The sequence below is a fragment of the Globicephala melas genome, chromosome 16 (genome assembly GCF_963455315.2).
Source record: "Globicephala melas chromosome 16, mGloMel1.2, whole genome shotgun sequence".
Classification (NCBI taxonomy): domain Eukaryota; kingdom Metazoa; phylum Chordata; class Mammalia; order Artiodactyla; family Delphinidae; genus Globicephala; species Globicephala melas.
Window position 1 is genome coordinate 48,231,407 of NC_083329.1, and position 26,448 is coordinate 48,257,854.

General features: G+C 56.4%; 1 protein-coding gene across 6 annotated transcripts in view; it reads right to left on the reverse strand.

Annotated features, from left to right (window-relative positions):
* The window catches only part of LDB3 (LIM domain binding 3), a 59,848-nt gene that overhangs the window by 19,385 nt on the left and 14,015 nt on the right, over positions 1-26,448 (reverse strand). The window contains exons 5-11 of one of the 6 annotated variants that reach the window (XM_060286507.1): positions 22,651-22,673; positions 21,372-21,575; positions 19,318-19,332; positions 16,629-16,798; positions 16,118-16,154; positions 3,682-3,864; positions 427-569 (exon numbers count right to left, since the gene is read on the reverse strand). In XM_060286507.1, the coding sequence (XP_060142490.1) occupies positions 427-569; positions 3,682-3,864; positions 16,118-16,154; positions 16,629-16,798; positions 19,318-19,332; positions 21,372-21,575; positions 22,651-22,673 (775 nt within the window). Of the gene's footprint in view, positions 1-426; positions 570-3,681; positions 3,865-9,380; positions 10,141-16,117; positions 16,155-16,628; positions 16,799-19,317; positions 19,333-21,371; positions 21,576-22,650; positions 22,674-26,448 lie in introns of those variants that run through there. The other 5 variants (XM_060286508.1, XM_030862805.2, XM_030862808.2 and 2 more) reach the window with 5 other exon arrangements.

The window sequence follows — 26,448 nt, forward strand, 5'->3', positions numbered from 1 at the left end:
GAAACCAAAGACCAGATAGGTGAGCAGTTTGCCCAGCATCACATTATGCAGTAGGCCTGTTCAAAGCCCGTGGCATTTTTGTTACAGCTGCCTATCCTCTGCCTTGAGCCAGATCCAGACTCCTGGAGGAACAAGCCCCTCCCCTCTAAACCCTCCTTTCCTCACCTGGAGCCTGGAAATCCCCAGGCAGGAATGTCCTCTTCCCAAGAGCTGGGAGGCCCCATCCCTGCCTGGCACTGGCCACCTGTCTCCCCAGCACCAGAGGCAGCTTCCATAAGATTCTGGCCCACAATTGGAGAAAGGAAGGCTGAAACCTCATCAGCAGGGCCTCTATAACCACCATCCTTCAGGGGGACGTGGCTTTGGAGATGACCCCTGGAGCCCACGCCCAGCCTAGACAGCCTCCCTTCCCACTCTGCCTCTCACCTGGCTGGTAGACAGAAGGCCGGATACTGGCAGTGGTGACAACCCGGGGCTTGGGTGCAGGGGCAGCTGGGGCCTCGCTGTATGTATGGGCGGCAGGTGCTGGAGAGGTGGCCACGGCGGGACTGTAGGCAGAGGCCTGGGGCCTGGAACCAAGGGGTTAAGAGTTAACAGCCAGAAGGACAGCCCCACCCGGGCCCTGGGGCCTGGAGACACAGCAGGCTGGCTCCCAGATCTTTAAGGAGCCTCTCAGGAGGAAACCTGACAAAGATATCCCTGGGGAGCTGCCAGAGGCTGAGAAGGAAAGACCATGGAGGTCTCAGGGGGAGGAAGCTGCTCCTTGGGTGCTGAGTCTTGGTGAGTCTGGTTAGAGCAGCAGAGACACCTTGAGAAATACAGCCCATCGTTGGTGCCACCACCTTAGGAGAGAGGGAGTAGAGGCACCAGCCAGATAGGAGCAGTGAAAACCCTTCAACCCCTGGGTAGAGACTGTGGAATGGGGGCTGGGGCAGGGAAGGGGGCAGAGGAAGGAGAGAGGGGAGATGGAGATGTTCAGAGCTACCCTACTCCCTCCACCTCCTGACCTTTTGGGGCACCTCACAGCCTCAGACCACCTGGCCTCCTCCCCCTCCCCCTTTCTATTGTTGCTGGAGGGAGCAGCAAAGTCTCAGGTTTCTGGGCAAGAGTGCTCCGGGGAGGTCTCATGGGAGGCCAGGAGACCCCCCCCACCCCGGGCCCCCCCTACACACACTCAGAGGCTCCTCTTCCATACAGGATTCCTGTTGCCCTCCTCCCAGTGGAACATCTGCCGAGAAGCTTAAAGCAGCCTTTTCCCACTTGTGACCCAGGGACCATGGGACCAAAGAGATGGGAAAACAAAAAAGTTCCAGTTCATTGCCCTCAGGAAATGCTGCGCTTGGCCTCTCCTCTTAGAGAACTGAAGGCTCCTACAGCTAAGCAGTCTGTTTAACTTTGTCTGATCCAGTGTTTCCCAATTCCAATAGTCAGTGAACCCCCCCTTTTTTTTTTCATTTACAACTAATGAAACCTTATAGAACATGTCCCTGGTCTCTCCCTGCATCTTTCACATCCTAAGGGGGATGACATGACCACCCCCAGGGCAAATGGGGCATTGATGGGAGCGCTGGAGAAGTGAGCCCCTTAAAATATACTGACCCCTGCCCACCCATGGCTTCCTGCCTGCCTTTGGGCAGAGTCACAGGATAAGGGAATACCTTCTTCTCTAGGGCTCTGGGAGTGGGTTGCCCTGAGCTAAGAACCCACCGCCAGGCTCCTAAATAGATTCAGAAGGGTCTGTGGTGATGTCCCAGACAACTGGAGGTAGAATGAGTCTCAGAGAGCCAGTGTCCCAGACCTGGGGGCTTGCCACGCCAAGCTGCCGTGTTTCTGGCTGAATGAGGGTACTGTCTCCCCTCCCTGGGCTTGCCCTTCTCTGATATACCCCTGTTAAGACCAGTGGAGTAGGAGCTTCAGTGGAAGAGAAAGAGGCCGTGTCCAAGAGGTACCCAGCTTCCACTGTGGCAGGAGAAGGCCAGACTCTCCCACCAGTGGAGGATGCTTTCCCAGCATCCCAGGAACTACAGGTCCTCTGCCAGAGACTGGTGTTGGGGCCGCAAGCAGAGACTTAAGATATCCAGCAAGAATTCTGAGGCCACGTTGGGCGTCCATTTGTCTCCCATTGGCTCCCTCTAGCTCCATCCCAGCCCGTGTGCAAGGAGGGCCCAGAGCGTGGTCCCCTGGCCCCCTCTGCTCTAGCCTGATGCAGGGAGCCCTCCAGGTCCTTCTCCAGCCTCCGCCCAGGCCTCACATCTCTTTGCAAGGCAAAGTAGAGGAAGGGTTTGTCCCGTTGAGGGAGTCCCGAGGGCCCCCAGACACGGAGGCCTGGAGCGGGCGCTGGAGCTTGCCTTTCAACAGGGCTGAGGCCCCAGGGATGAGGCTAGACCATCCACGGGGCCACAGCGTCTAAAGCCCCCCCTTCAAACTGGAGAGGCATCTTCTCACTAGACAGCAGGGATATATCTTATCCTTCTCAAGGTTTCTTCTTTGTGCAGGGAGCAAGGCCTGAAGAGATTACCTGAAGAGATTCCGGTGTGCAGAAGGGAAGCGGCTTGCTACGTGTCCCCAGGAAGCTGGGATATGAGGAGCCCTGGAAGCCTGGGCCAGGCTCACCCTTGATGCTTGAGTTGGGATGGGGAAAGGCTGGGCTCAGCACCACCTGGGTCACTGTGGAGCCCGGGGGTAGGGACGCAGCACACAGGCCACTTTGCCGACCCTTCATGGGCCTCAGGCTGCACCAGGGAACTATGCACCCTGACCTAGAGCCATGTCTTTCCAGCAAAACCCTGGGAGGGGAGTGTGGCGACTGGGAAAGCTGGCTCTGACCCCAAACACCAACTTGGCAGCTCCACACAGCCCAGAAAGAGCTGGGCCTGCCTGGCCTGTTACACCGCCTGGCGGCTCCAGAATGACCTGTCCAGCCCACCCCCTCTGCCTCCCCACACCCTTCAACACACCCCTCAACACACCCCTCCCCCGACTTGCCTGAGTACCCATGAGGGCAAGCAGGGATGCAGCAACCTGCAATACTTGAGAGCATATTATGTGCTAGGTGTTTTATGTACACTTTTTCTATCCTGACCTTATAAAATAGGCTTTGCATTAGTGCCTTAGCAGATGAGGAAACGGAGGTTCAGAGGAGTTACATCACTTTCTGAAGGTTAGAGACAGTAAGTGGTAGAGCAGAGATGTAAATCCCACTCCATCAGGTGCCTCTGGAGTTAGTATGCTTCTCCATCAAAAGAAGGCAAGGTAGTTGCTAAATATCTGCCCAAATCTGACCCGCCTTCAGTGGGTTACCGCAGCCTCCTCCACGGAGGCCTCCTTGATTTCCTTTCTTTCTCTGTAATCCCAGCTCCAGGAACACGGACTTTCCACACAGTCTCCCTTCGTTATTTAACTTTGTATGTGTGTATGTGACTTTCACCTTTCTCCCTAGAGCATGTGCCCCTGGGGCAGGGTGACACATCCCAGTGAGCTTCCCTGAAATGCACCTCCAGTTTCCCCTTCTCTCTCAGCACCAAGCAGTGCAGAGCCTTGGCGTCCCCAGGGCCCTGGGGTCCTAACCACTTTGGATGGACCTTTCTGAGGGCCCAACACAGCTGCCAACAGATGGACCCGGGGGAGGCCTTTCCTGCCTCCCTTCCCCACAGTCAGGGCTGGCACCTGTGGGCCAGTTACCTTGGACTGTCCTCAGGGCTTGAGGCAGGGGCTGCGGCAGAGGCGGTGGCAGCGTGGGCAGCGGCTGTGGCCAGGGGTGGCGAGGCTGCGCTGGGAGAGGCAGCAGCAGGCGGCTGGGCAGAAGCGGGCAGCAGCGGGGTGCTGGCCTGGCTGGTGCACACTGGAGCATGCTCAATGGGGGTGCTGATGAGGCGGACCGAGAAAGACAACAGGTCAAGGACGCCCCTCTGCTGGGGGGCGGTGGCTGCAGAAGAGGCAGGCTGGGTGGAAAGTACCAGCCTTATTGCCAACAGAGCAGGATCTTCCAGAAATCCTGTCCCCAGGCTCAGGGAAAGAATACCCCCACCCAGGACCCCAAGACGGAAGGGCTCAGACCACAGGGAGATCACAGTAACGTCAAAAATATTTTCAAGCCTAGTGAGATTCCCCTGCCTCCCATTTTTGTGTACTTCCTAATTTGTCTTTCTCAACGTGTACTATAAAAACAGTGCGGTCAAAAAGTAGTCTAAATTATCAACCAAGGTTTCTCGCCCATCCTGTTTTCCTTTCTTTCACCCTTCCTCATTTAGTCAGAGGCACGCTTTGCCTTTGAGAAGGGATGATATAATGACAAAAGCAGAGGTAAGGTATGTTGTTGTCAAGGGCTTAAGCTCTGAAGTTGTGATAGCCTGGGCTTTAGGCTGCGAAGCACTCAGGGCACTGATGATACATTTGGAAGATGGGTGAAAGCTACCATGCCGGACAGATCAAGGTCATCTGGACCAGAAAGGGGGCAACGTGGCATGAGGGATTCGAGAATAGAGGCAGCTGTGCCCGTTTTCTGGGCAAACCCTGGGGAAGTGGCAGGACCCCAGGGTCCCCTATGCCTAGGCCCATGGTGAAGGGGCAGGCAGGCCTGAGGCAGCCCAAAGACCTGTAGGCCATCCTGTGGCCTGGGGGTTGTAGACACTTTCCCACACACCTGAGAGTGACACTGACGTGGCCCTGAGCGCCTGCGCATCTGAAAGTCCCTGTACTTGGGAACATGAGAGGTGACTGCTCTGCCAGTGTGGACCAGTGTGACCAGACGGATGGAGATAGCCCAGCAGATGCCAGCACAGGTAGACCATGATCAAGGACCAGGTGCCCAGACTCCCCACCCCACCCTCCTTGGCATTCTGCAAGCCCCTCTTTCCCAAAACCACCCCAGACAAGAGGAACATCAGAGCCTGGGTCGATGAGATTAGATTTCGGCCACCTGTGAAATGAGGGAGGGAATAAAAATTAAATTATAGGAAAGCAAAGAAATGTACATGGGTTGTTGGACTAAGATATGTCTGTACTTGTTACAATGGCGACAGGATACTGCAACTCCTATAGGTGGAAATGAGTTTCCTTATGCTATGAAATTCAATTATTGACCTCCTACTATGTGCCAGGCCTATGTCTTTAATTCTCACAAAAACCCTCTGGTGTGGGTATTATCAATTCTTTTTAATAAGTGAAGGAATGGAGACTGAGAGAATTGAATTGCTCGAGCTCCTAGAACTTTCCGGCAGTGACAGCAGGCTCTGACTGAGGCATGTGGATTTGAAGCCTTACCTAGTACCTCAAGGGGTCCCTCATACAGGAACAAAGAACCTTCTTCATGCAATCAGTCAAGTAGAATCTTTCCCCAACAAAATGCTCTATTCTTATTTGAAATAATTAGAATAATCCTCTTCCCTCTCTGAGTGCTTACCATATGCCAGGCCTTGCCCTAAACAGCTGTATAAGCGGCACCCCATTACTCCATTTGATCCTTTCAACCTCACTGGGCGATTGGTATCAAGATCCTCATTTTACAGATGAGGAACCTGAGGTCCAGAAAGATTGAATCTCTGCTAAAACATCACATTGCTACCAACTGGCAGAGATAGGTGTGATCGCTAACCACTATACCACTTCTCAGACTTTAATATGCAGGCAAATTGCCTGGGAATCTTGTTAAAATGCAGCTTCTGGCCCAGCAGGTATGGGGTGGGGCTGAGAGTCTACATTTCTGACAAGCTTTCAGGTGATGCTGATGCTGCTGGTCCGTGGACCACACTTTGAGGACCAAGGTACTACAAAGGTCTGTCCCAGGTAGGGATGCCAGGGGGCCATGAGCTATTGACCAAAGCGTCACGACGTGCTCTCCTCCATCCAGTCAAGTGTATGGTAGAGAAAGGCATGAAATAGCACGAGAGGGTCAGGGAAGAAGAGGACTGGAGAAGAGGCAAGGCTGAGCGGACTGCCTCAGGGGAGGGCGCACCATTCTTCTCTGGGACTGCATAGGAAACATCCAGGCTTGACAAGGGCAGTGGCCATGCCCTGTGCAGCTCTTTCCCAGCTTAGTGGTTCAGAGAGGAAGCCTTGGACAGCCCAGCTCTTAGGCCTGTGGTGGTACCCAGCCCTGGCCCTTCCATGAGCCACTTCCTCACCCTTCATGAAAGAACCTGGCTTCTGGAAGCCATGCCTGTGAAGTGGCCGCCTCAGAGAAACAGTTGCAGGTCCTGACACCACACTGCTGAACTGGCTGCTCAGAGCCCCATGGCATGGACATGTATGGCCTGGGAAGGCTCCGCCTGACAGAGGACACCCCTCTCCTTTATCTGTTTCTCCCTGACACGGCCACGTGCTTCCAGTGGGCTTCTGGGAATCGAGGACAGCAGTGATGAAAATACCCAGGCTGGGGAAAGTATTCTGCAGGGCAAATAGGAAACTGGCTTTGCCTGTCCCCTGTGCTCCAATTCCCTGTCAGACCAGCTTACCTGCGGCTCTCCCCAGGCATAGCTCCATGTGAACCCTGGATTCTGTGGGGTGAAGCTGGGGCTGGATGTGACCCTACCACAGGGCAGGACCAAGGACATGCACGTGAGCCTGCTGCTTGGGGTTCTGGCTGAGGGGCATCCTATCTAGGACCACTGTCTGCAGACACCAAGCAACCAGGGCCTCGAGGAGGTAGGAGTGGCATTGAAGAGCATCCTGAAGGATCTTGGGTTCTTTTCCAGGTCAGTTCCTGCCTGAAGTTCCCTGAGCCCCCAGAAACCCCAAGGAGGGGGGGGTGTCTCAGAAAGCAAGCACTGCAGAGAACTTACTAGACCCTGGCTTCAGTCCTAAAGACAGTACCCGTCAGATCACCCCAGCCTGGTCTAGGACTCTATAGCTGCCTCCTGCCTTGGTCATAATTCACCTTAAACATCTAAGCAAAAACCAACCCAACCCAACTATATTGACTGCTGGTGGCTGCATGGGGAGGGTGTGGCCAAAGGAGAAACACAGCCTGGCTCCAGTCCCCTTTTCAGCCCATCCCTCTACCCAGCTGGCATCAGGGTGCAGTGTGCTAACCCTGCACCCTGCTCTGTTGTGGTAGCCTTTGGTTATGCTCTTACTGATGACAATGGTACTAGGTATGGAAAGGATAGGGATGGTGTTGATGGTGGTGGTGCTGGGCCTGGGGGTTTGTAGTCATTGGGCTCAGGCTGGAAATGTTGATGATGGTGGAGGTGCTGTGACTGATGGTTCTGGGCGCGGTTTGCCATTACTGGGGTGATGATGGAGAATGGAATATGAACATCTCTGTTGATTGGATGATGATAGAATGCCAGTCAAGTGGTTGGTCTTGAAATTGTTCATGCTGCCACCTGCCTACCTAGCATTCCACCTTGCAGCCTGATGACTACTGCTCAGGGCAGCCCTGACCATGTCACTCTGCAGCTGCGCTGTTGCCCTGCATGACTCCAGGGGCCACACTGACACTGCAGTCTAGGTGATGACACCCCTCAAGAACTGTGCAGTCCGCAACGATCCCCACAGGCTGTAGTGTGACTGGTGCCCTGCAGCTTTCACTCGTTCCACATTGTGTTGGAATACAGTCAAAACCCAGAGCCTGGCATTTCAGCTCCAGACCGCTACTAACCATAACATCCTCTGCACGCCCTCCATTCCAGCCAAAATGATTAAGTCAGGGTTCTGGGACACTGACCCAGCACCTCTGCTCTGTCTGCTTAGAGTACCTGTGCAGCCTTCCATAACTGCACATGCCCCACTCCTAACTGTTCCCGAAGATCAAATACACAGACCCCTTCTTCCAGGAAGCCTTCTCTGATCCTCCAGTCGGAGGAGCGCCCCCTGTCTCTGGACCTCACATGATCAGCCTTGCATTACGGTCAGCCACAATCACATCAGCTCTTTCTGATTCCTTCTGTACCTACAGCAGCTAGGCACAGTGCCTTGACTAATGCCCAAGGACACAGAATGCTGAATGAGGACATCTCTCCCATTTACTCCAGAGGGCTTTACACAGAGCCCTGGCCTGGGGCCACCCAAGGTGCTGCATGCAGTGGCCTGGGGTCACTGGGGAGGCACCAGGCAGGCTGGAAAGCAAACCATCAGGTGGATCCAGGAGGGCTCCGACAGGCCGGGGGGATGGGGACGGGGGATGGGGAGGCCACCAGCTCCGATGGATTGGCTCAGGTCCTCTGCCAGCCTTAGGACACCCACTACCTGGGACCTCTCTCTGTCTGGCAGCCCCCAACCCCCAACCTACCCTTGGCCTCGGAAGTCCTCAGTAAAAGGTCAGCTAAGTATGAGTGTGCTCCAGGATGCCTAGATGCAGGCAGAAGCACCACCACCCTCCCCCCACCTCCCCAGTTGACCCCCTAGCCAGCCTGCCTCGCCTGGTCTTTGCCTTGGCCCTGGAGTCAGACTGCTAGAGGCAGGAAGAGACGGGAGGCCAAGGTGGAACAGGTTGGTGGGGGGCTTTGGGGAGCATCTCAAGGTGGTAGGCAGGACAGAACAGTCTCCCTGGCCAGCTCTTCTAGACTGGATTGCCAAGGTCCCCAGGGTGAGAAAGAGAGCCTGTGCCCAGGCAGCGGGGGTGGGCACGAGGCTGTGGCCCAGTCTAGCCCCAGGGGTGGTGAGGGAGCCCTGAGGGATGGGCCTCAGCACCGGTCATTATTTGCCAAGTGCCGACTATCTCATGTTCTCAGCTTGTGGTTCCCCCAGTCAGGGGTGAGGCTGATGGGCAGACGGGTGGGTGGGGAGGACATAAGCCTGCCAGCCCGGCCCTTCCCAAACGCCCAGGACCAGGACAAGGTCATAGGTGTGTGGAGGCCAGGAGCAAGGGCCTTCCCCTCCTTCCTGCCACCTGAGCAAGTCTCCACCAGCCATACCTCCCAGCTCCTCTCCCCTGAGCCGGGGCCCAGCCCACGGGGGGCCCCCAGCATTTCCCCTGTGAGCCGCTCCTTAGTTCAGGTGTGTCTCCCTCCTGGACCAGGGCTGAGCGTGAGCAGTGCCTTCCTGGGCCAGGGGCTGTGGCACGCTTTCTGATGGGAGGGAGGGACGGCTCGGCCTGCTGGCTGTGGCTGGGTATGGGAGGAGAGGCGCGGGCATTCAGATCCCGCTCCTCTGTCCACGCACACGCTACCCCGAAGGAGGCTAAGGCTGCCCACCAGCCCGCAGCACAGATTCTCACCTGCTGTCCTCTCTGTCTGCGCCCTGCAGCCCTGGGCAGGGCCCTAGGGGTAGGAAAACAGTGGTGGGCAGAGCTCACCAGGTCCCAGCCCCGGCGGGCACTGCCCCTGCACCTCTTCTGTAGGTACCTATCCTCTCCCCGTCTCAGACCTGCCCCCTTTGGTGACATGCACACAGGCACAGCAGGACTGGGGCTGGTTTGGTTCATTTCAAATCCTCTTTATTTCAGAATGAGCATGCTTATATGTACAGGAGAGAGAACTAGGGAGCAGCACACACAGCACAGAGAGGAGAACACTTGCTCCAATCTCACCATGACCAGGAAGGGCCTCTACCTCATCCACCCTGGGGCCTCCTCTTCCTCTATAGGGAGCCCTGTCCTGGGCTGCCTGGGCTCCAGAGGGCACAAAGGAGTGAGGGGGGCCGGGGAATTGGCCTCTTCTCAGGACCCTGATCTATGGGCAGCTTGTTCCAGGATGGCACTAGGCCAGGCTGCCCCTCCCAGGAGCTGAGGTTGGTGGGAAGTGGACCAGTGACACATTCTGTTTCCCTTGGTTCTGGGGTGTTCTGCCAGCAAACCCCATCACGTTCTCTCTGATCTACAGGAAGGTCCTGTACAGGGGAGCAGATGCTTGGGCTATCTGGGGGGTGGTGAGGGTTGCACTGAAGGGTGGGGGTAGAGTGGGTGCAGTGCTGCGTGGGGCTGGGCCTCGGCCATCAGCTCTAGGGCGGGCAGAGAGCACAACTGCTGCAGGTGACTAGCGAAGGTGCCCCCCAGCACAGCTATACATTCTCAAGCATCGCCGTGGGGCTCACATGCCAGATCTGTGTGGGGGAAGGAGGGAGGGGGTCCGGCCTGAGAGGGGTGAGGGGCTCCAGACAGCCTTTTAGCTTTTAACATTAAGGATTTGGGCTGAAAGGCCATGGTGCCAGTTGCGCAATTTGGCAAAACGTGGGCTGTTACGTTCCGTTTCAAACCTTTCCCTGTGGCACAAAGAGAGAAACAGAGAGACAGAGACAGAGAGAGAGAAAGGAAGAAAGAAAGGGGTTAGGGGGTGTGTCCGCCATCACCCTGTCTGAGAGCCGGGGCAGAGGGCATGGGAGGGAGGAAGGGATTCAGCTTGGAGAGGCTTTGCCACCCGGGGGGTACTTTCCAGGGGGTCAGGCAGAGTCACAAGGACCAGGACGGAGGGACAGATGTTCCCGACTTGAGTGAGCCATGCAGAAGGGGCCTGGCTGAAGAGTCTGAGGGCAGGCTGGGCAAATGGGGGGGTCTCTGGGTTCTCCCTGGCCCATGTGGTTAGAGCTGGGCAGGGCTGCTTTGGCTGTGGGCTCTCGGGACTGAACCCCATAGGCAGGTGAGCCTTGCATGGTCTCTGTCCCCTAGCTGGGCATCAAGAAGGAAGAACGCCTGTCCCCGTGATGAGGCTTGGTGAGCAGACCTGCCATCTCCCTGTGCTGCCCCAGTCTCTCCCAACTCTTTTCTGTCCCCAGAGAGAAGCCTTCAAACACCACTGACTGCCCCGCCCACCTAGGGCTGAGCATAGCCAGGCACACACGTGCAAACGCATACTCACAAGGCCGCTGGCACACATACTGAGGGCCAGGACTTCCCACCAGCAGGGCCTCTGGGGCTCAGCCCACAGCCTGCTCAGCTGAGGGCATAGGACAAAGCAGGTAAGGAACGGCCAGAAATGGAGAAATGGAGGAGACAGTGTGCCTGGGAAAGGCCAGGGCCGCAGATGCCAGAACCCTAGATCCTCCAGGCCAGAGGGGCCTCTAACATCCCCCAGAACAGAGGTGCCAATTGGTGGCCCAGGGGCCACATCTAGCCACAAACGCAGTGTGTTTAACCTGGACAGTTTTGAAAACTCATTTAAAAAATTAATTGCTATATCCAGATGATGGAACACTACTTGGCAATAAAAAGACATGCATGAACCATTGGTACACTCCAAAACTTGGATGAACCCCCAGAGAATTAGGCGGACTGAAAAAGCCCATCCCATAAAGTCTCAGGCTGTACGATTCCATTTGCATAACATCCTTGAAATGACAAAATTATAGAAACAGAGAACGGATAACGGGTTAGTGGCTGCTGTGGGTTAAGGACAGGGCGTGCACAGTAGGGAGGTGGGTGTGGCCCAGGGCAACATGGGGGGATCCCGAGGTGATGGAAGTATTCTGCATTCGACTGTATCAGTGTCAACACCCTGGTAGGGATGTATCGTACTATCGTTTTGCCAAGACGCTACCAGTGGGGGTAAAGGCTACACAGGATCTCTCTGTATTATTTCTTATAACTACATGCCAATCTGCAATTGTCTCAAGATGAATAGTTTAACCAATGAATCGCCAGCATGTAAAGATCAGGAAGATCGGCTTTAGGTCTTTAAAAGTCAGAGGATGGGGCAATGCTGGTCTTACGTTTCCGTATGGTAACAGTCCTGTGTCCCCACGTGTACACCTGGCCACCTTCCCACATCTGTATTACCTGACAGACTCTCCCCTATACCTTAAGTCCTGCATATGGGTCTCTGTGTAAGAGCCTGTTTGACAAGAGGGGCCCCCTGCTAACATATTTGAAAACCACTGGTCCAAACTTGCCTAATACCAAGAAGAAGCCAAGGCCCAAACACATCACACGGATAGCCTAAAGCCACACGGAAAGTCAGAGGCAGAATCACGATCTAAGTGCCAGGCATCCCCTGCTACTGCCTCTCCTAGGTTGGGGAGAAGGGGCAATGACAGCAGAAGCCCAGGCCCTGCGGCGGAGCCCACATACCCCTGCAGACAGCACCACAGGCGGCAACAATGGACCAGCCCATAGAGACCACCCAGGACACAGACGCGGCCAGTTTGCCCAGCCAGGCCCAAGACTTTTTCATCAATGCTCAGTGACAGGGTCAGGAACAGTCCTGGAGAATCGGCGAGGGTAGTGAGTCTGCTCTGCTTGGAGCGGTTGGGAAATTCACAGCTAGCCAAAGAGAGAAGCAAGAAGAGGGAGGACGAGAAGAGACGGGAAGAGATTGGAGAGCGGGTGAAAGAGAAAGGGAGGGAGGTCCCAGGACAAAAAGGAGGGCTCAGGTGACACCCGGGTGTGTCCTGGTCTCTCCAGTTGTGAATTTTGAACTTGCTAGGCTGGCAGAACACCGAAGACTGAAAATCCACGAAACTCTCGCTACCAGCCCTGAGCTGCGCCAGCACCAGGAGAGTCTGCCCGTGAGCCGGGACAGAGCTGAGCGTGCACGGGGAAGAAGGAGGACACTGACATGCCCAGGGAGGCTGCAGGGGGAGGAGGGGGAAACCAGTGAGTCCTGGTGCTCTGTTAGAAGTGGGGGTGGGGTGGAGAGGAAACAGAACCTTGGACGGTGGCACGTCGGAGAAGGGACTTCAGAGGGTGTTTACATTGTTTGCAGACGCACTGTTGTACAACGCAACCCTCACCTTCAACTCCTCTGGGAACTGGTCACTAAAATCAACATTTTTCTTAGTGCTTGGGGACCAGGAAGAGATGCGGAGGTCTTTACTGAGGGGAGCATTTATGTAGACACAGAGACTGAACGTGTAGACAGCGGCACCACAAGGTGGGGACCAGGAGATGCCTGAGTTACACACCGGGGCCTTCCAGGATGGCTACGCCCAAGCAGTGGGATCCAGATGCCTTGCAGATTCAAGCCCTGCCTAGGATGAAGCTAGGCTTGCCTGTATTCCCACCCCTGTCAGGGCTGCCCAACGTGGACCCAACCTTCTGAGCCATCCGGAAGTCAGACAGAAGCTGTGGTGACCTCTCTGAGATTAGAGGCTCAGCTTTGGATGGGGCTCTGCTACTTCAGATGAAGGCTGGGAGCCATCTTGTACCCATGTTGAACCTGGCAGTAGGCTGGTGTTTAAGCCCACCTGGACAGTTTGCTGAGGTGCTGGGTCTTTCCTGGGAGGTGAGCCAAGTCTGCAGCTGATGCCTGGACTGTTCAGGGCCTCCCCTGCCTCCCTTGTAAAGATAGAGTCCCTGGAGATTAGGCCAGCAGGTGGGCACTAGAGCCTCGGAGGGAAGCTACTTGCTACCAGATACAGAGACAGCGTCACAGTGCCGGGAGCCAGGGCCAGAGACGAGAGGAGGGGAGGGCAGGGCAGGGCTCTGAGCTGCTCTGGGACTCTGCAGGGGCAGGCCTCGGAGGTGGAGCAGTGACAGATGAGGGGCAAGTTTGCAGGGTCCTCTAACTTGCAGATTACTACTGCCCTTGAGGCCACCAGTGCCCTTCCTGGTACAGAACACCTGGCATCCCTGCCAGCTTTTCCAGGACACAGCAACAGGGAGGAAAAAGCACCCCAGCAGATGTATAAGCCTGTATAGGCTGCCACAGTGCCCAGGTTGCTGGGCACTGGGTTTGGCAAACTCAGGCTGTGCCGGAGTGAGCTACCTGGAAGCGGGGTGCAGTGAAGCTTCTCTGGGGAGGTGCAGCCTTCGTGAGAGACCCTCAGATTCCCCACTGCGAGTCAGGCTAAACTGGGAGGGGGAAAGGCAGAGGCCGTGTCTGTCCTCAGCCAACAAGATGGATCTGGGGGTGCAGATTCCAACTTGGAGGGGGAACAGATCAGTGGGGCTCAGATCCCCAGGAGCAAGATGCCTAACCAGCCTGGACCCAGGGCGGGGGTAAGTGTGTTCCCTTCTGCTCAGATGGCCACTCGGATGAGTCTGTGACCTCACCCGTGACCAGTGGTCAGTTACTACTTCAGGCATTAATCACAAACAGAACTGAACCACTGTACCCACTGGATCCCCCGCCTCTCACTTCTGGGCCACAGGCTGCTTGGGATTCAGGGAAATAAAAACACCTACCTTCCTCCTGTGGCCGTGGAAAGAATGGGCATTTTAGGGGAGGCCCTGAAGACAGCCTTCCAGAAATTAAAGTCAGAAAAAAAGGAGAAGGGCAGCAGGCTTAGGCCCCTCCAGTCCTGGGCAGAAGGCTTGCTGGTTGCCTCAGAGCCTACACTGCAGGGCTAGAGACCCCAGAGGGAGGGGCTGACAGTGGCACAGGGCCTTGGGGGGGCAGGGGGTGGGGGCTGCTTTCTCAGGATGGGGGCCTGAACAGAGGGAGGGAGCAGGCTAGAGTTTCTTCTTGGCACCCCCTTTCCAGCTCTCCCTCCAGCAAAACCCTGCAGGGGCTGAGGGAGAGACTCCAAGACCTGCAGCAGAGTTCTCAAGAGCCCCTGCCTTCTGCTGGGATCTGAATGGAGCTAGTGGGCAGTTAGGCCCCAGGGGGAAAGGGCCTACAGGACCAGGCCGAACAAGCCCCAAGAGATGCTTCTGAAAGGAGGGAAGGGGAAGGCCAACGCCAAGGCCTGCAGACCACCCTTGATACTGCCTTTTGTGTTCTCACTCAATAACTTCACAGAGCCTGCAAATATTCCAGGGAAAATACGGAAGACAAAGGTTCCTTGTAAGTTACCTCCACCAGTACCCTTCCACCTTCTAAACAGTGTCTGGTTACTGAGATGCAACCTTAGATTGACGGGTGGGAGAAACATAAAGTAACCAGAAGGACTGAGAGGGGGTGACGGCGGCTGGAAAAAAAGTGCAGGTCCCTGCTGGTTTCCTGATGGAAGGGACCTGGAGATTTCTAAGCGGTTTGCTGCGGGGTAGGTACTGTAAAGCCCTCCATCAAATCTTCAGTAAAGACTACATTGCCCACTGGAGCATCTCTGTGAGTGGCTCCGAAGAGGAGGTGAGACAAACACAGAAATGGCGCAGGAGCAGAGGAGGATGGGGAGAGCCGACAGCTTAGTCACGCCTCCAATAGCTCCGTACTACCATTTGCACTAAATCAAACACCATCGCATTTCAGGCTTTTTACAGACACACTGCAGGCACCGACAGGTTAAGAACCACCACTGGAACCGCATGCCACTATTAGCAGGCCAGGGAGAACCACACTTCAGGACCGGATGCCCCAGCCAAAGAGTGGGAGCAACTTCAGCTGGCAGAAGTAGGGGTTCGAAAAGAAACTCCACATCAACTCAAGCTGACCCCAGAGTCCCACTCTCCACACAGTCCTGTGGCCACTACACACTGGTTAGCAAGAACAGAAAGCTTGGCCCAGGGTGGAAAGGCACCTCTGGGCCCCAGCCCCTCACACGGAGGCCACCACAGGATGTGCTGGCCCAAGGCAGACTCTCCCAGGAAGGACATGCAGATGACACATTTGCTTCCAGAAGTGTAAGCACAATCACACCGGGCCTCATGCCTCCCCATGGAAGGCCCTAGCGGGTTCCAATGGGTTCCAGGGCAGTGTGCTCCCATCATGCACAGGGCCATGAGCACCTGACAGGCCAAAGGTGTCAGGCCAGTGGCTGGGGCCTCAGGCCTGCCACCATCGGGGAGACCATATTCAGAGACACCTAGCCCTGCACAAGCCACTCCTCATACCCAGGGCTTTGCTTCCTTGCAGCAGCTGTGGTGCTTTGAGCAATTTGTGGAACTGATACCTCAACATGGGTCTGGAGGGTTGAGTCCAAGGGTCAGTCACCCCCGCCCAGCACGGCCCTCTGCGTGCCTGCTTCCCAGTGCCTACCCTTCAGACTCACAGGGGACAGGCCCTGAGATGAGTGGGCAGGCCAGGCAGCCTGCCCGGTGCCTCACAGGGAGAGATGCCCTCATTCTCAACAGCCCAGCAAAGGCCAAAGCAGCCCTGCCCGCTGCCCAGGGACAGAGCCGGGAGAGCCCAGAGTCCTCGTTCGTGCAGCCCGGGCCCAGGGGATAGAGACTCAGCTCCAGGCACCCACCTCACTGACCCGGGATGCACGCCCCAAGCCAGCATCTGCCGGAGCCCTTCAGGGGTCGGGAATTTCCAAGTGCATTAACTTGAGACGTTCCTTCCATGAGTCGTTTGACCTAGGGGCTGCCCTGGGAGGGAGGGGATTAGAACGGGCAAGGCCACAGAGCCTGAGTCCAGGCACTTACCTTGACCTTCGCAAAGCTTCTTCATCAGGGTCTTGCACTGTGGGTAGAAGTTGCAGGTCAGGAGGAATCACAGGGAACATCAGAAAGAAAAGCTACTAGAGCTCGGTGGGCACGGAGTCCCCACCCATGATGGGACAGTTATTGCTCCCTACCTGTGACCTCTGGGCACAGGGCAGGGGGAGAAAGGGGGCACGAGAGGAAGAGGTGCAGGTGGGAGGGAGTAGCCAGAGGTGTGGCCTGCAAAGTCCTCTCATCCCAATCCGGAAAGCAGCACAGCCAGTCCGCTGCCCGCCGCTGGAGTCCAGGAGCCGAGCAGCAGGCTGATGTCACTGTGCCTGCCCCAGGGACCCAGCAGGGGCGCAGCAGGCTGCTAACTATCTACCGAGGCCAGCTCATCTTCAAGGGTGGGGGGCTCGACTCCCCGGCTTCCGTGGGACTGTGGAGTAGGGCCCAGGACCCTCGCTGGCCCTTCATCGTCGCCCCTTCCTGCCACCCCACAGCCCTCCCTTACTATATTCTGTCCCCGTCATCTGGGCCAGGATGCGGAAGGAGCGAGACTGCAGGCTGGAGGAGCGGCGGGCCCAGTCGTCAGCCTCGTCTTCCGGCTTGTTCTGGTTCTTAATCACAGCCTGATACACGGGAGAGGTGCTGTCTACGGTGAGGTCTTTGACAGGAAGGCTCCTGAAATGCAGAGAGAGGCCATGGGCAAGGGCAGGGCTGGAACCCTGCCCCCGACCTCTGCGCCTCCCCCTGGCGCACCCCCCCATGCATGTGGGTAACCCCTACTTGTCTAGATCCACCACGCCCTTATTGCAGGTCAAGCCTGCAATAAGGGCTTGACCTGGGTCCTCAGTGCTCAGGGTGGTCACAGCGAGACAGTGAATTCCGCTCACGGAGGGTCAGGAGGCTCAGAGCCTCCTGCCAGTACCCCCCACCCCCCAGGCTAACGCTAGACACAGGCCTGAAGACCCCCGCCCCCAGGAGCTGTATCTCCTTTAAGGAAAGAAGAGGCAGAAGGGGTCTTCTGGAAGTAATTGCAACCTCCCTGAGCAGGTGCTGAGTTCGGGGCTGGGTGAGGACAGGCCATTTGGGGGGCTCAGAGGCTTCCTCACGGTCAGTCCCTTGGCCTCCTCAAAGCTTGGGATCCAAACAGGGAGCCACCAGTGTCATGACTGCCCTGGAGGAGGACTGTGGGCTCCCACTCTGCAAAGACAGGGCAGCTCGGTGAGGAGGCAGTTGGAGAAACAAGGCAATCAGGCCCCTAACGCCTGGCATCACCCACAGATAGCGCAGCTTCTCGCCCGAGGAACTGGGCGTAGAGCTGCAGGGAGGGTCACTCGTCCTCTGCCCCAGGGCAGCACAGCTTTTTGAGGGGGACCTGGTGACCTTCCCTTAGACTCCCAAGGTCTGGCACATGGTAGGTGCTCAAAACGTAGTTGAATGAACAAATCCTAGATCAGAATCAGAAGGGACCCCAGAGCCCCTTGAGTCCAGGGTCTCTCAGCCCAGATCAGACTTCAGGGCAAGATACATTAAAAGCTTATGGATGACCACTCATCCCAACCAGGGAGGGCTGGGTAATCTAGGCTGCCCAGCCGGCCCTCTCAGCAGTCAGGGTGGGCTCAGGAGAAGCTCACAGCAATAACAGCATGTCTCCCCAGCCTGTGGACCGGTGGCCCAGCCATCTCCTCTTACACATGCCAAAACTGAGGTCCAGAGAGGCTAGCTGACTAGCTCCAGGTTACGTCATGTAGGGGCCCCACTGAGTTAGAACCCAGGCTTCCCAGCTCCCAGCTCAGTGTCCTTTCCATCAGACCCTCTGCAGTGACAGGGCTCAGGAAGGCCACTTATGCCCACTGGGGACTTGCACACCCCAGATGTTCCACATCTGGAGACATGGCCCAGCGCAGACACTCCCCCTGTCCAGCATCGCCCTGCCTGCTGCTATGACTGCCTCTACCTGCCCTTGCTCCCTCGAGGGCTGGCTAGCTGGAGAGGGGACCTCCCCAGTGCCCCTGTCTTCTACCCTCTCTGCAAGGAGCTGGACAGAAGAATTGGCCTAGTCTCCCAGGATTGGTCCCCTAAGTCAACTCAGGGTGGGCTATGAGAGCAGAGGTGGAGAAAGGTGATGGAAGGTGACTGACCAAGATTGGGTGGAGCTACCCCTACTTTTCTCAAGGCTCTGCCCTGGCCTGGAAAGCTACAGGTCTGTCAGCCTGTGGTTGGGATCAGACAGGGAAGACCAGGGAGTGGAGGAGAAGCTGGGATCTCGCTGGAGAGGTCATTTCTGGCATAGGGAGGAGTCTTAAGGGGTCCTGAGACAGATGGAAGGCACTGGCTGCCACTTCCCTGGAACATGCCCTTGACGTGCTCCCTGCTCCTTCCACATCTCCAAGGGCTCAAGAAAGTGAACCCCAGGAGTGAGTCCCTTGGGAGTCACATTGTCGGCTTCCCTTCCCACAATGCTGTGCAAAGACCAGGGACTTGTGGTGCTGCCGCAACAGACACTGGGAACCAGACGAAGCAACTGCTGTGCCTTTTGAGAATCTGGGGCTCAGGAAGAATATCTACAGAGAGGGGATAGAACAGGCCCTCCAGTTCTGGGACCCTGGGTCCGAGGCCACTCTCTGGAGCCACTCCAGCATGAACTTCTTGCCAACAAAAACACTCCAAGGTCCCCGCAACATCAAGATCACCGGTGGGCATTTACTCCACTGTACACTGCTTCCAAGTCTGACTAATCTTTCGCCTCTTATGGGTGGTCCTGGCAGGCGCTGGGTCCTCCAGATCCATCTTCCATGAGGATTTGGGGGATGGCCTCCAACAGACCCCCTTAGCATCCTCTCCCTGAATAATGGCCCCATGTGGATTCTGACATTAAGATCTCTGCTGTCCCAGTGCAGACAAGAAAGGCTGGGGGGAGCCCCTGCAAAGCACAGCAAGGAGAACACGGAATACACCCCCAGCCAGTGTGGTGTCATTACTCTGATTTCTATGTCCATAGTGACATTATTTGGGGGAAAACCCCAAAAGACAAGCACTTGCCTGTAGAGGCCGCGGGGCATGTCATTTACCTGTGAGGTGGGTGTGAGGAGGAACGTGGACAGAACCACTGTCCTCAGGCACATCCCACCAAACCCACACACCATCCCGCAACCAGACAGACGGACGACGGAACAGATACTGTGGGGTCTACTTACGCCAGTGGTGACGCCCTGCCATGCAGAGGAAAACCCAGCAGTGAGTGCATGTCCATCATGGGAGGGCGGGGGGAGGCGCATACACAAGGGAGCAGGGTTAGGATCAGAAATGAGTTATGGGGGAGTGGGGTGGATAAAGGAGGAAGAGAGAGAGAGACAAAAAGAAAACTGTCAGTGAGGAAGGAATCATGGAAATTAACAGCAGAAATGGAACACCTCATGGCAGACAAGGGCAGCTTTTACCCACTGGCACCACGACAGCATCAACCCAGCAGGGCTGAGTTAGAAGGAAAAGGAAGAATGTTGCTTCCCAGGCACGCAAGGGAGGGGAAAAGGATGGGAGGGGAGGGGAAAGGAAGGAGAAGCCTAGATTAGATTAACAGTGCATCATGTTAAAAAAATATATCATGGGCGACCTAGAGGTAAAACCAAATGATTTGTAGTCTTTTCCCAAGTGCAGAAAACATGAAGTTAGTGAACAGCAGTTCTTCCATTATCTTCCACTGTGCTTCCCTTTGGCCAATGCTACCACTTTTAAGAGCACACCAAGGACACACGTGGCAAACAAATGTTAACAGGAAATCCCCGTTAAACTCTTTGGCTTAATCGGGCAGCCCTGTCTTCCTGGGTACACATGAGCAACAGTTATGTTTTTAAACTTGCATGGTCATATTTTCTGCTTTGAACGATGGGATTAAGTAAGTCAACCCTGCCCAGAGAATTCCGCAAAGAACTGCAGACCTGAGCCTGGTGGGTTTGACTCACGGCTCCAGGGCAAGCAACCGTCCACCCCCTGGTGGCCCGAAGGAAGTACTGCGCGCCTGAGAGGGCCAGGCTCCTTTTAACCAGGAGCGCCAGTAAGTCCACACCACGTTCCATCCTTTGGCCTCTGGAACCTGCACTTTATAACCTGCACACTCGTCATGGCCACAAGGGTTGGGCTCTACAAAGGCCAAACGCTATAGGAGTTCTCCGGGACTTCTGAACGCCTCTATCCCTCTTACAACATCTGTTTTTCCTAGTTTCGGAAAAAAGGACAACCATCATTTTAAGATTTCTTGCCTTCAATTGCTGGAGATCCTGACTCAGGGATAAGATGTTACCACAGAGATAATCAGTTCTGAAAGTCAATACTAACAGTATTTCCAAGTAGAATACAGTAAGGGACTCTCTGCGTGCGTGTGTGTGTGTGTGTGTGTGTGTGTGTGTGGAAAGGAAGAGACACACAGAAACAGAAAAAGAGACAGAGAGATAGAGACAGAAAGAGAGACATACACAGTAAGAAAGAAATACAGAGAAGAAACAGAGACTAAGAGAAACAGAGACAGAAAGAAATTCTGAAAGAGGGAGAGAGGTCCACATTAATGTTTGTACTATTACCCATTTCATCCACAAATGATTTTCAGCCAACTCTTTCCCTACTCAGCCCTCAAGTTCTTCAACCATTGCTAACAAGCAAAGTCAGGAACCAAGGATGTCCTAAGTCCCATCGCCCTGAGGCTGAGCTTCCCTGGGGCAAACAGGAGGAGGCGAGTGCTGGGTGCCCCCCGGCTCTGTGGCGGGGCTGACTGTCAACAGCACTGTGGATGGCTGGTCCGGAGGCCCCTTCCCAAACAAGAAACCCACTCATGAACCTGAATTGCCCTCATCATTGGAAGAACACAGCAACTTCCCCCCAAAGAATGGCTTAGTTGTGAGAAGCTGAGGTATCCAGAATGCGACCCTGGTTAACAGGATTCCAGAAGTCTCTTTCTAAACCAGCCCCCTCATGGAGCCTGGGAAAATGCAGAGGCTGTGAAAAGCACATGCTGCATTTCTCCACGCTTCTCCTAAAGCTGACCATGAGATTGACTCTGAAGAGAGAACACCACGTTCTGGGAGGCCCGGGCGAAGGCTGGCTCTCCTGCAAGGGCTGTACCCTGGGAGGATCAAGACGATGGAGGACAGCTGGTCCCGATGCCCAAAGTCTCCGATGGCGCCCAGTGGCCCGGTGCCCTCCTCGGTGATGACGAGGCGGAGGCATCGAGCGCCAGTGGAGGAGGGGGGGCGCTTACCCACTGAAGTCACTGCCCTGGGCCTGGGCCTGCCCGGCGATGGCGTCCATGATGGCGTCCTGGGAGTACATGCTGATGGGCGTGTTGTACTGCGCGTGGATGATGGTGGCCTTGCCGCCCAGCCCCTTCACCTCGATGGGCTTGTGGGTCGACAGGGCCGAGTCCTTCAGGGCGCTGGGGTTGAAGCGTTCCTGGTAGTCGGCGCTGGGGGAGGGGAGCATGGGGCAGGGGAGCGAGGGAGGGGGGTGGAAGGAGAGAAGGGGCAACAGGTGATGTTACACGGCTCAAGGTGAGGGCTGGTGGTGTAGGGTGTGGAGAGAGACCTCCCTAAGCCTGATCCCAGGAAGGCTACCCACCCCCGACCGACGTGGGCGGGCTGGGTCTGGTCGGGAAAATCCTCTCACCCTCCCCGGAGCCCTTCACGGAAGGCTCTTCTTGCCCGTCTCCGCTTTCCCAGCTCCCTGGAGGCCCCGGCTCAGCCTGAGCTACCGCCCAGGGTCAGCAGGGGCGCCAGGCACTGAAAGCTCTCTCACCACACCCGCAGGGAAGCAGAAACGGAAGGGGGTGCGGAGTGGCGGTTGGGATTAGGAGACAGGAGCTGGGCCACGCGTGAGAGGCAGCGGCAGCCCAAGCGGAGTCCAGAACGTCCAAAGGCAAAAAGCAGCCCCACTGGGCACCCGCAGGGATTCTGAGCTTGGTTCCTCCACGAAGGGACTCATCCTGGGTGGCCCGGGGCTCTGCTCCGCCAGACTCTTCAGTGCATGTGCTTCTTCCTCGGAGCAGGGCTTGGGTTCTCAGGCGCCCCCGCCCCCATGTCCAACTTGCTGGGTGGCCCACCAGCTTCTACCCATGGAGGCTTTTCCCTTCAACAGTTAAGCGTGCTCCCCAGGCAAAGACAAGGTCAGGTACAGCCCTTCTGAGTGGTCCGGCCGGGCTGGAAATGTCTTCAGGCTCTCCCAGAACCGGCGTCAGCACGCGCTCCACCCACCGCCCACCGGAGCCAGCCTGCGGTCTAAGCAGCTGCAGCAGCTAATTGGGAACACGGTGGTCCGGGGCATCTGCCGGAGCCCCAGCGCCCCTCCCCACTGCCTTCACTCCATACTCGCAGCTCCACACACATGCAGGCTCACTCAGGGACACAAATGCACCCCCATTCACGCATGCACATACACGTACACATGCCGCTGACACAGACGCACGCTGCCCAGTCCCCCAGACACGCTGTCGCATGCTGGGATATGCAGGCAAGCACACACACGTGCTTTCCTTTGATACTAACTTGGCTGGAGAGTTGGCTACCACCTGGGGGTGGGGGAGAGAAAAAGCAAAGAAAACAGGGCTATCAGAGTGAGCGTCCTGCCAGAGGGTTTGAGCGTAGGGACCTAGGGATGGTCCTCAGACTGGCCATAGTGGAGCCAGAGGCAGCCCAGACTGGCACTGGGTGAGGAGAGTGCGGAGTGAGGAGGGGGAAGAGCTCAGAGTCCCGATCACAGCCGCTCAGTGTGGGTCAGAGATGCCAGCTGCAGCGTAGGTCCACAGTACCTGAAGCTTTGCCAGGGAGAAAGGTTTTTTTGTCCATCGTCATAGGTGCTCATTTACCATGTACATGAATGTCCTACATACACCTTGTCTGTAGACCCCGGCGAGGAAGCTGGAGATGGAGCCCGGACTAGTGATGGCTGCTCCAGGAACGGCCAAGGCCCCAGGTGCCTGCTGGCCGGATAGTAGCTCTGGACTTACCCTTGTTTAATGGGGGACAGCTCCAGGAGTTCTGTTCCCTGAGCAGGAGTTGCAGTGGTGCTGGGGTTTGGTTGCAGTGGGGTTTCATACAGCCCCGGGAGCATGCTCTCTTTCCCAGAGGAGGGTCAGGCAGCCCTGGACACTCCTCGCGGGGCACAGTAATAAGGGGTCTGTGCAGTTCCCAGTAACTGCCCTTAAAGTCCCTGTGGATGGGCAGTGAGGCAGGATGGAGGAGTGAGGAGGCTTGGGAGAAGTGCAGGTCCTGTACTGCAGGAAAACCGCCGGACAAGGCAGCCCAGCTTGGACACTACAAGAGGGACCCCACCCTCACTCTTATCTGAGAGCCAGCCTCCTGGAGTATCATCTACTTGAGGGAGGCATTGCCTGCGTTATGTTTCTTTAAATGCAAATTCCTTGCAGTGGCAGACCCTTGTCAGAAACCTGAGGGGAGAAGAGTGCGGAAAGTGGTGTCCCTTTCCCCACACCCTGCCACTTTCCCATATCTGACCACTCTGGGCTCTGGCTGGGAGAGCCTGGGCCTCAGCTGGCCTGGCCCTGGTCACCCCTTGGCCATGACCCTGGGGATCCAGACCAAAACCAGGGAGACCCCCCCATCCCCACCCCCACCAGTCCCAGGCGGCCCAACTCCGTCTCAGGGCTGATAAAATTCCCTCTGTCCTCCCAGGCTCAAAATAGCTGTAAGTGGAGCTATGTTAGGAAAGGACCATCACAGATCTCCAATTCCTTCTCCATTTTTGGCCAGTGCTGACAACCACAGGATCAGCTCTTGCCCGGACCAGCCCAGTGCCCCCTGTAGAGGGCAGTGCTGGCCTCAGGGGCTGCCTATGCCCTTCCCTGCCTAGGTAGCCAGCTCCTTCTTTGGCATTGATTCCTGCCCCCTGCTTAGCATCTGCCTGAGGACCCAGAGGCTGAGATGCCTGCAACAGACAGAGCTCAGAGAGCGGCAGCCAGGTCTTGGGGAGAATGAGACAAAGATGTAAAAACGCCCCGGGGGCCCTCACACCAACTGGCCTGAGGGACACTGCCCTTCAGTACCAGCCCCAGAGAGGACAAGGATCAGGGCCTGCAGGCCTGGCTGTTCTTTCGCCCCCTCTGTTCCCCTCCACTCCTCCCAAGGGCATACGATCTGCCAAGGGATCCCCTTGAAGCTCCCCAGAGAGAGAGAGTATGGGAAGGAGCTTCCTTCTGCAGCCAGACAGGACAGAGTTCAAATCCTGACCCTACCTCTTCCTAGAGCTGTGACTCTGGACAAGTTACCCACCTGTCTTAGCCTCAGTTCCCTCCTTCATAATACCGAGAGGGTGGTGCCCTCCACAGACTGAACAGAATCCTGAGTGTAAAGCCCTCAGCATGGGTTAAGTGTGTGATGAACACACATGGGGAGTAGCATTTGCCAACCCTGTCTCCTGTGAGGCGGCGGCCTCAGCCCTCGGCTAGCCCAGGTCAGAGGCTCTGCCCTCCCTGCTGGGACCGCAGCATCAGCCTTCACTCTGAATGAAGCACGCACCACATTCCCTCCCTAGCCCGTCTTCCCTTTGAAGAAACTGTTGGACCCTGCTGCTCTGAGTGTCAAGTAATAATCTAACACTCGTCAGGTTCTGAGCAGCCCTTGTGCCAGTGGGAGGGCTTGTCGGGAGTCGGGAGAAACAGGGGTGGGACAGGCAGGTAGGTCCCTGGCTCCATGCAGGGAGAAGTCAGACTGACCTGAGTGCCAGTCCTATCTACCACTCGTTAACTGTGTGACCTTGGGCAAATTACTTGCTCTCTCTGGGTTTCTATTTCCCAGCTGTAAAATGAGGGAATGATGCCCCCCTCTGAAGCTGCTGAGAGAGTTGTGTTAGATAAAGCATATGGATTGTTAACCAGCCCCCAGCCTCGACGGAGGCCTCCGTGAGGGAAGACCTTACCATCACTGCAGGTGGGCCCCATGGAAGTCCAGGTCCACCAGAGCATGACCTCCCTGCTGGGGGCCGGGCCAGAGAGAACCAGGAAGAGCTATCAGCCCACCCAAGGCAGGAGAAAGAGTCCGTTTCTACTCTGTCTTTCCCCGAGCTTTCTGGCAGAAGCCCCTTGCTGGAAAAAGCCTGGGGGTAGAAAGCTTTGCCATCTTGGGCCAGGGAAGCCAGGGTCCAAGTGCTCACACCGTAGAGCGCCCAGCTTCACTCGGGATCCCAGAAAGAGCTATGGGATCCGGGGGAGCTGGGGATCCCCAGGGGAGCAGTGAATGGGCAGAGCACAGATACCATGTGCGGCTAGGTCAAAGGAAGGGTGTGGGCTTGGATCACACCGACCTGGACTGCAATGCTGACTCATCTGTGTACCTGTCGTGTGAGTCCAGGCAGCGATGGCAGGTAGCACGTAGTGAGTGTGCCAGGACAGAGCTCAGCACTGTGCACGTGTTATCTCCTTCAATCCTCCCCATAGTCCTGAGATACGGACAGTCTCATGGAAGAGCCCTGAACCCCTAGCCGCTGGGCCATATGCCTTGACTCAGCCTGCTTCGCCTCCAGCCCAGAGACGATTGTACCAATTGCATGGGGCTATGGAAGAAGTTACAATGAGATAACAGACCTTCAGGACTTGGAAGCTAATATGTGCTCTGCTGGGAGCCTCCCTCCCCTCAGCCCCTCCACAATGCCCACCCTGGCTCTGGCTCTAGTTCTTTTAACTCCTGTGCTCCAAGAGTACCATGAACTAGACCTCGGGGAGCAGGGGGTGGCCTGCTGTTCTCCTGCAGGGCCCCTTTCTCCTCAGGGTCCTGCTCCCTTGCTTCCCCACCCTAGCCAGGGTCAGTCCTGCCAACCCACTCCCCTCACCCTATTGCCCAGTCTCTCTGTACCCAGCTCAGGTGCTCCCTCCTCCAGGCAGCCTTCCCAGACCACTGCCAGACCTAGAGAACTTGCTCTCCCACCTCTCAGGACTCCCAAAGGGGTGGCAACCAGCCTGTCCCTTTGCCCCGGAGCTCCTGGAGTTATTAGGCTTTGCCCTGATGTGAAAGTTTTAGGAGTCAGAGTCTCTTGTATTCAGGCCAAGCTTGGCCACTTAGTAGCTGGACAGCTGGACCTCGACTTAACCTTCTCTGAGCCTCAGTTTCCCTCTCTGCAAAATCCGACACATCGCCCCAGGTTGTGTAAAGCAATGATGGGCCCGGCTCATGGCAAATGTCAATAGGATGATTGATTTCACTGCTCTTAGCCTGCACTGCCTCATGGGCTTGGGGCTGGCCAGAATGAGGCCAGTTCCTCGCTCTGACCACCTGACCAGGCCTCTACGAGCACTGAGGACCCAGATGGCCCCTGACCACCAGTGGAGAGCT